This window comes from Lolium perenne, chromosome 6 (genome assembly GCF_019359855.2).
Source record: "Lolium perenne isolate Kyuss_39 chromosome 6, Kyuss_2.0, whole genome shotgun sequence".
NCBI lineage: Eukaryota > Viridiplantae > Streptophyta > Magnoliopsida > Poales > Poaceae > Lolium > Lolium perenne.
The window spans coordinates 119,956,411-119,965,571 of record NC_067249.2 but is presented as its reverse complement, the minus strand read 5'-3'; the positions used below and the strand labels follow the sequence as shown (position 1 = coordinate 119,965,571).

The 9,161-nt window shown below is 47.3% G+C and overlaps 1 protein-coding gene across 1 annotated transcript in view; it reads left to right on the top strand.

Annotated features, from left to right (window-relative positions):
- The window catches only part of LOC127319553 (uncharacterized protein At2g33490), an 8,928-nt gene extending 623 nt beyond the window's left edge, over positions 1–8,305 (top strand). Inside the window, exons 2-11 of the mRNA XM_051349527.2 lie at positions 993–1,065; positions 1,188–1,265; positions 1,523–1,584; positions 1,701–1,769; positions 1,999–2,027; positions 2,106–2,313; positions 2,397–2,630; positions 5,293–5,346; positions 7,093–7,996; positions 8,125–8,305. Coding sequence (XP_051205487.1) covers positions 993–1,065; positions 1,188–1,265; positions 1,523–1,584; positions 1,701–1,769; positions 1,999–2,027; positions 2,106–2,313; positions 2,397–2,630; positions 5,293–5,346; positions 7,093–7,996; positions 8,125–8,135 — 1,722 coding nt within the window. The 3' untranslated portion in view covers positions 8,136–8,305. The remainder of the gene's footprint in view (positions 1–992; positions 1,066–1,187; positions 1,266–1,522; positions 1,585–1,700; positions 1,770–1,998; positions 2,028–2,105; positions 2,314–2,396; positions 2,631–5,292; positions 5,347–7,092; positions 7,997–8,124) is intronic.
- Positions 8,306–9,161: the final 856 nt, after the last annotated feature.

The following is a 9,161-nucleotide window of genomic DNA, read 5'->3' as shown; positions in this document are numbered from 1 at the left end:
CTCTCATGTTTTTTCGGAGATACTTGAGTGGAGTACAATGTTAATTGAGATGAAAGTCTCTACGTGCGATGGTTCGGAGGAAATTTTCTTGTTTCCTTGCAAGTAGGATTTTCTTTCAGAAAAATATCGTCTTGTTAGATAGCTTAGTTGTTAGGCTCTAATCCATGACAAAGACACGCAACTTCTGTGCAGTTGCCTTTACGTGTTTGCGCGGAAACCTTTTTTGTCCGGTCAAAGTCTATGGAAGGAAGCGTCGTCTGGAGAAAGTTGGTACTATTAAAGAATGCCAACCGTTCGACATAATCTTGTCTCAAAGTTCAACACGAAATGCGTTATCTTGACCGGAAATCATGTGTCAGATAGAGTGCGCTACATCACAGCATCAGAGTTTCTTTCCACTGTAACTTGGGAAACTTATGTTCAACAATGAACACATGATCGTGAGATTTTATAAAATAAAATAAAAGAAAAAGAACTCATCAAAGTGATTCTTTTTGTTGCCTTGGATTGAATGGCAGTATGAATTTTTTTTTCTCGAACAGACGCCTAGGCGTGCATCATTATATATTAGAGAAAACCGCTGTGAAGGCGGGAGCATACAGGGTTGTAGGAAGGCGTGTGAAATTATGCATTCTGACTTCTAGAAGCTATGCAAAACTAATCTGATAACTCCGTTGTTCCATATGAGGGAAAACACCGAAGAACACTTTGAAATTTAACATTGGACTTGTCCACTTATGTGACATAGGCAATTCTGTTGTTCCATATGAGGGATAAGAACACTTAGAAATGTAGCCTTTGAATAGTTCACTTATCTGATAGATATCTCAAATTATGTTGTTCCATAGTTCACTTATGTGATATAGGCAATATAAACTGATGTGATCCAAACCATATCTACTGTATACTGGATAATAAAATTATAATGATTGAAGGTGACCAATTTTTTCTTTCAAAAATGGTTCTGAAATATGTTGTGAACTTTGCTGCAGGATGTGAAAGAAATGAGGAACTGTTACGATGGCCTGCTATCCTCTGCAGCCGCTACAACGAATAGCGTATATGGTATCTACTGGTCTAATACTTAGATACTATATTTCTTGCAATCAGACATTGTCATTTTTAGCCTTGCAATTGATAGCATGTTTGTCTATTCAATCCATTAATCGATTGTATACATTATGCAGAGTTTTCTGAGGCTTTGGAGGAAATGGGAAGCTCCTTACTTGCAAAAACTGCACTAAATGATGATGATGATGATAGTGGTAAGGTGTCTTCTAGATAGATTATCACTGTTTTATGATGTAAAACATACACCAAATCATCAGTAAGCAGCATGCGAGTTATGTCATGTAATCTTCTGATTCCTTTAAACCATGATCGTTGATGTATTGATATACTATTTCCATGTTGAAGACGCAACTTGTTTTTTCTGGTCTTAAAATATCAAGCTTTAAGCATGTAAGCTAAATTTATTTTGTGTGCATTTCACATTCTTTATATTAATCTGGAATACCCGCAGGTAGAGTGCTGATGATGCTCGGAAAGGCCCAGTATGAGCTAACAAAGTCTCTTGATAGCTACGTAAGACTCATTTTGCTAATAGCGCATTAAGAACAGACATTTACAAAGCATTCTTATTTTTTAATTGTCATTTTAGGATCTATTAAAGCTGACATGATTTTACATTTGGTTATCAGCGTACAAATATTATTCATACAATCACAACCCCGTCAGAGTCTCTTCTCAAGGAGCTACAAACAGTAGAGGTTTGACATTAAAATTTCCTATAAACGCTTTGCTCATTTATATATTCTCATTTGAACTACAAATGTTATCCACCCGGCACTAGCATTCTATTATCATTTACGGAATGTCTAATCCTTAATTGCTTCATACAAAATAACCTTTTATACGCAGAACAAACAGTTCAGTTTATGTCAATTATGTACAAGGTCCTGACATGCTATACCTTTTGTTTTGTTTATAATGATGCAGGAAATGAAGCACCAATGCGACATGAAAAGGTTCAGATATAACCCGCACAATCTTCATTCCCATTCATAATTGACATTCATATTTAAGATTGCTATTTTTTCATACAGGGAGGTGTACGAAGCCATGAGGGCATCTTATAGAGAAAAAGGGCAGTCAAAGAATTCAAGAATTGACCAGCTCTCCACAGAACAATTGCAAGCTTCTTTTCTCGAATACCAAGAGGACGCTGCACTATTCATATTTCGCTTGAAATCGCTTAAGCAAGGGCAATTCCATAGCCTTCTCACACAGGCTGCTCGCCATCATGCTTCTCAGGTAGGTTTACCATTTTGTTGTTAATTGTCTTCCCGACAGTTAGTGGCACACAATCTAACTAGTTACATGGCTTGGACGTTCAGTTAAGTTTTTTCAGGAGAGGACTCAAATGTCTCGAGGCACTTGAACCTCATGTAAAAGCAATAGCTGAGAAACATCACATTGACTATCAGTCCATCAGCCTTGAGGATTGTGATTCCGACAACGACGGTTCCAGCTCATACAAGGAGAGTTGTAGTGATGACGGAGAATTGAGTTTCGACTATGAAATAAATGACACAGACCAGGATTTTATTGCTTCAAGAGGTTCGATGGATGTAAGTTACTTGGTTTTTGTTTGCCTCCGTTTTTTCACAATGTCTCTGCCTCTCATCTAGAGCTTCCACTTTATTACATAGAAACCAATATCTTGATATTCATAATGTGTCTCACAACATACACACCGGGTAATAAGATAGTAATGAATTTTGTAGTTGGGTTGATCTCCAACCATATGCTTTTAGGGAAAATATTCAGCTCACATGTGGTACTACAATTTGCACAGAATTACGAATTTGCGCAATCCAGTGTTCTGGTGTTTCAAAAGGCAGGTTTAGCTAACTAATTTCAGTAAGATTCTTATCTAACATTGTCAACGAACATCATTGTGTGTCACTGCTTTGCTGTTCAAATTAGAGCACGTACAAAGTGCTTAGGAGGTGCTTAGCAAAATAAACCAGCTGTTTTTGCCATGTAGGCAAGCGCTGGTGCTTATTTTTGAAGGATTAGTGCTGATTAGGAACCCATGTTTAGGAGGTTCTTATGCATTTAAATAGAAATAACTAATACATAATAATTTAAGCATCTACGAGCAGTTGCTTTGCATCTGAGGAATTACAACTTGTATAGGTGCTTAATTGTGTCACAATACTCTCTCTCTCTCTCTCTCCTCGAAATAGGCTTTCGTCCCGCTATATTAATATAGTAACCAACCGATACAACAAGCACGCTGGGGCTGCAGCACAACCAAGCCCAAAAGGAAACACAAGAGAAAAGAAAGAGAAAACAAAGCCGACACCGGCAGCTTGACAAGAACAAGAAAGACTCGCAACCGCTGCGCCCTCCAGAGAATGCTACCACACTCCTAGCACGCCGAATCGCCGCGTATCAAGCAACACCTTCAACAAGGAAAGTGACGACGACGCCACTGCTGCCCGGACTGGTCCTAGGGTTTCCCCCGATACGCGGAAGGGATTGGGGAGGAGGGACTACCGACGCCCTTCAGGAAGGCAAGGCGACACCCGCAGGCGTCACCGCGTTAGTGTCGGGCCTGCCGACAAGATTTCTCCCGTCCCCCAACCCACAAACCCGGACGATTCGACGTGCTCCACCAGACTTGCCGCCCACCAGCACGCGCCACCGCGATCTTGGGGCCATCCTCGCTATCTCGCTGTGGTCGCCGGAGAAGGGCCTAGACGTAGAGACAGGGGCGGACCTAGAACAAAAACTATCCGGTGTCACTCTACAAGTTCACACTATTTTTCTTCTAAATTTAGGGGTGTCACACACTAGAAATAGCTTGAATATTACAAACAAAACAACTTTTACCCGGGGTCATGTGACCCCTGGAAGCAAAACGTAGGTCCGCCCCTGCGTAGAGACGAGAGACAGCCGGGTCGGGGGTAGCAGCACCTCAGCCGAGCGGGAGGGAACTACCTCCACCGCCTTCGCGGTAGCCGACCGGACGTGGCAGCGAGGTCAAACCCGCCCGGCCGGGCCCAAACAGGCCCGCAAAGACCTCGCTACCACGTTGCAGCAGGCCGGCCGGAGTACCGCCGCCACCCAGCCACCGCCGTCGCATCAACTCCACCTCCAGGGAGCATCACTGGGGCACCATGCGCAGCCCGCCCGCCCAGCCCCTCTGGGCCCCGAACTGGGCCCAGATCTGGGCCAAGCAGGCCCTGCCATGGCCGCCGCCTGCGCAGCTCCGCCACCAACGGTCGCGCCGCCGCTCCTCCAACCACCCACGCACGGGTTCCACCCCGCCGTGCCGGACCGCAGCTGCCGAGGTGCACCGCCGCCCGCCAGGACCCCCACGCCCCCAGCGCCGCGACGGGTAGAGTCGACCCCGCCGCCGCCGGCACCGCCCAGGCAAGGCCTGGCGGCTCCCGCCGACGGCGGCGGCAAGGGGGAGCGCGAGGGAAGGAGGGGCGCCGGCCGGGGAAGGGCGCGGCCCGGCCGCCGCGGGGGAGGGGTGGGGGGGGGGGGGGGCGGCGCGGGTCGCGGGAGAGGAGAGGGGGTTTCGGGTCGATGGGAATGATTTTCTTTTCCTCTCTCTCTCTCTCTCTCTCTCTCTCTCTCTCTCTCTCTCTCTCTCTGTAAGCTCGCACACATAACCAGCTTCCATTGCACATGCTCTTGGTATGCTCTGTTCTTCATGATCAACTTAAGTTCAAGAGAATTTCATTATAATTTTTCTGAGAACAAAAAAAAAAGGATGATGAGTTCAGTTGGCCAATGGTAGAAGAAATTTGATCATCAAATTATCCTTTTCTGTTTATGTTTTATGTTATTCCCGATCATCCCATTGAACCATCTCAGTTGGTAAATAATTCACTTACAACTCAATTGGTGGTTCATTTCATATACATCTTACTGAATTTTGTTTAAACAAACGTGAAAGTATGATGTGTCAATGGACCTACCCGACCTGGCCCACTTTGCGACCCCCCTGCTAGCGTCGTTTGATCAGTTCAATACTTGTTCCGACCCTAGCTTTACAGTGGTTGTCTGGGCTTATTGGGCTCGGAAGCTACTGAAAATATTTTGTTCTATATTCTGCCTAGGTTACTTCAAGATAATATTGTTGTTGCTATAATCCGTTAATATTAATCTCCGTGATATTTTCACTCAGCTTGATTCTACTATTTGACTTTTGTATTGTATCGAAAAATTTCTATCTTGTATCTTGGTTAATTTACTTATATATTCTTTATGTAGTTGGATAAAGGGGAACAGACAACTTCCCCAGCGCAGTCAAAAGAGATCACACAGGTGAGCTTGCACTGAATAATGCTCATTGGTACTGACCACTGTATTTATCTCTGCACAACATACAAAAAATTAACTTCTGCTGAGTTGGTTAACTTGTGCATAAAAACCCTTCTCCATTTAAGAGTACTTATGAGTTATTTCTCTTAACTCAAGCAACTTTACATTGTGTATTTTACAAAGCTAATGAGCTAGGATTGTAGGTTTTAATATGTGGAGTTCGTTTCCGCTCCTGGCTCGTCCCCGCGGGCGAGTCAGGGCGAAACCCTATTCCCTCCTCCGCCCCAGACCACTTCCGCCCCCTCCTCCGCCGCCAGTGGCGGGAGCCGCCGGGCAAAGAAGATGGCGGCGACGGCGCTGGGTTGACGGCGACGGTGCTGGGCGGCCGGAGTTGGCGCCGTGGCGGCGCGGGTCGGCCGGCCCAGATCTGGGCCCTTCGGGCCCGATCCGGGGAAGGCGGGCCCTGGCCGTTCTGGGCACCTGCGCCCGGGTGCGGTCACCCACCTGCTCCTCGCCCGTCCTCCTCGGCTCCGAGCGCAGGGTGCTGCTGCTCTGGCCGGGTTGAGCTTAGCCTAACGCCATCTTGGCGTGGTGGCTCGGGGCTCCCGTGCGGCGCTGGCGGTGCGGTTGGCTGTGCTGGGTGGCCGGCGATGCCTCTCTGAGGTGGTTGCGCGCAGACCTGCTAGCGAGTCCTCCCTTGGTTGGGTCAGCGCGTGAGCTCTGGGCGAAGAGCGGACAGTGCTTGCGGTGCTGAGGTACCATGCTCCGGGCAAAAGTCCTGCCTTTCGGGGTCGGTGACGGCGACGCCTGAGGGCGCCGTTTCCTCTGTGGCGTCATCGAGGAGTTCCGGCATCTCCCTCGCCTAGGGTCTCAGGTTCCGGGTGAAAACCTTAGATTTGGCATGCCAAATCGGGTGACGGCGGCGTCTTTGACGTCGTACCCTCCATGGAGGCGTCGTCTTTGGAGCTTTGAGTTCAGGCCGTAGTCCTTCCTCGTGGATCTCTGTGCTGGCCAAATGGGAGGCGTCTTGCGATGCAGGTGATCCGCTAGCCTCTTGAGCGGTATCGCGGTGGCTTGCGCGACGAGGATCTTCCTCGGACAGCGTAAGCAAGCCTCTGGATGTGCAGTGGTGGGCTGGCCTCTGTGCTTGATGGCGGGCTGTTGAAGACTGCATGCTTTCACGTCTGGTGAGGTTGCTGGGAGCTAGCCGCTGCACCGACGGCGTCCCCGGATCTGGGCTGAGGCCGGAGCAGCAATGCTCCCCGCTGAGCCATGGTGGGCTCGCGGGATCCGGGTGGTACGCGTCTTGGCTGCGGATGGCAGGTTCTTGGTAATTTCGTCGATGCACAAGCACGGCGACTTTCACCGGCATGGGTTCTGTTTAGCGGAGGAGCTCTCTCTGTAGCATCTTAGAGAAGTACTCGACGGATTTCGGCACTTTGTCCTAGTCTCGTTTTGAGTGTCGGGTGTGCGTGTGGGTATCTCGGCCTTGTCTTAGGCTTGTAATGTAAGCTCCTTTTTCTATCAATGAATCGAAACACAAAGCTTTTTGCGTTTTCGCGAAAATATGTGGAGTTCGTTTGAAATTCAACCAATAGCCTTGCATCATCCCATGCTTGAAACTGTAATCATTGCCCCTTCACTGATCTCTGCTGCCCTTTTCGGTGTATATTTCATATGTTAACCTTGTATAGATCTTCCCGTGTGCATACTCTGAAGTTCTTCATATTTCTACATGCTTATATGCAGGAAGAAGTGAAACTACCTGAGACAGAAGCAGTAGCTCCACAAGTGAAGCCCGAAATCAGTAAACCTTCAGCTCCAATTTTTGGTGACAATCTTTTTGATCAAACTGAGAGGCTTCGGCAAATGAGGCCATCTTCAGCCAAGAATTCGTACAAACTCCCAATACTAATAGATGATAAGTACCCCAGATCAGCAGTTATTCATAGATCACATCATTCTGCACAGTTCTTTGAAAGTAAAGCTAGTGCCGCTGAGAACTTGTGGCACTCATCTCCACTGGCGAAAGATTATAAAGCGAGCACCATGCATAGTGGTCCCATTAAACTGCCATCAAGTTCCGATTTCAGTAAGAAGTTGAAGAGGGAGTCCTGGTCTGGTCCAATTCCAAGTAAAGCAAGATCAAGCAAGCCCTTCTCTCAATCTGATCACAAATCATCCATTGGCCATCCTCGTGTGATGACATCAAAGTCGTATGTTCATGCTCGGCAGCCATCATCTGTTTCCCCAAAGATGTCGCCACTTTCGACAGTATCCCCAAAAATCAGTGAGCTTCATGAGCTACCTAGGCCTCCAGCCAATGTAGAGCCCCTTCGGCCTTCTGGTCTAGTTGGGTACTCTGGTCCTCTGGTATCAAAGCGTCAAGCTCCTATGCCACCTGCCCGTGTCTCTCTAACAACATCACATACAGCCTCACCGCTTCCACGACCTCCATCCTCCTTGGCTCGAAGTTACTCCATACCATCAAACAGCAAAAGAACACCCCTCATTACTGTCAATAAGTTGCTGGAGGCTAGAAATAGCAGGGAGAGCAGTGAAGTTTCCTCCCCACCACTGACTCCATTGTCATTGGCGGATTTGTCCCGCCAGCCAACCACAAAAACAACTACAGGCAGCATAAGGACGAAGGGTAAGTGATTATTCACAAATTGGGGCTTTCCACTAATACCTAAGCCACATCCAGTCTTGCTTTTGCAGCTGATGTCTCGGATGATTTAACTATAGTTTATCTAACCATCATCTCTCGTTTCACTGCAGAAACCTTGTGACAACTACTTCCCAATTAAGGACATTACTTAGAAAATTTTGTATGCAATTAGTAGTGTATTGTAGGTTCTTGCTTGCAATATTCTTTTTCTGTAAAGCCTGTCTTGTGAAAGGAAAGAACTAAAGAATGCGAAGCAATTTACCATATGATATATGGTGGAATTTCTCTTTATCCCTTGGCTTTAGTTATTGCAATTTTTTTAATAATATAATACGCGTTTGAAATTTATTTCAAATCTATGACCCGGGCGGTTTCCTGTCGTTCGATCGGTAATCTGGCAGCAAATTTGGCCGTCAACCGACGGGGGCGCTGATCGGCTATCAGGCGGCAGTAGAAATCGGCGGTTTCCTGTCGGTCGATCGGTAATCTGGCAGCAAATTTGGTCGTCAACTGATGGGGGCGCTGATCGGCTGTCAGGCGGCAGTAGAAATCGGCGCTTAGTGGGCCGATCAGCCAGCAGAAATCAAACGAGATGGAATTTGTGTTTAGTCTGCCGACCGGCGCGCGCTGCTGGCCGATGATGTGCATGATCACCGCACAATCCTGCCTAAACACCGTCCCTAATGCTTAGGGTTCCCCCCTTTGCCTCGCGGTCATTATTTTTTCCCGCCACCGCACTTCTACTATTTTTTTCCGCCACCACATTCCTGCCATTTTTTCCCGCCACCGCACTTCCGCCATTTTTTTCCCGCCACATACTCCAGCGATTCTTTTTCCCGCAACCGCACTCCCGCTAATTTTTTTTCTATAAAAGCCGGGATGGACACACTTGGCTTCACAACTACTTCCACCTCTCTTTTTCCTGCCGTCTCACGCTTAGCTAAAATAAGTCCGTCGTGTTCTGACCAGGAGTCTAGGTCGACGAAGGCTAAGGCTGCAAATTTGCCCCTGGGTGTGACAGCGGAGCGGCGTTGATGCGGCCATCTTGCGAAGGTTAAACAGGTGGAGGATTTCTCTCTAATCAGTTTGGCATGCAAATATTAATGTGTGCGAACAATGAGCATGATCCACCCCGAAGTTCAGCTTC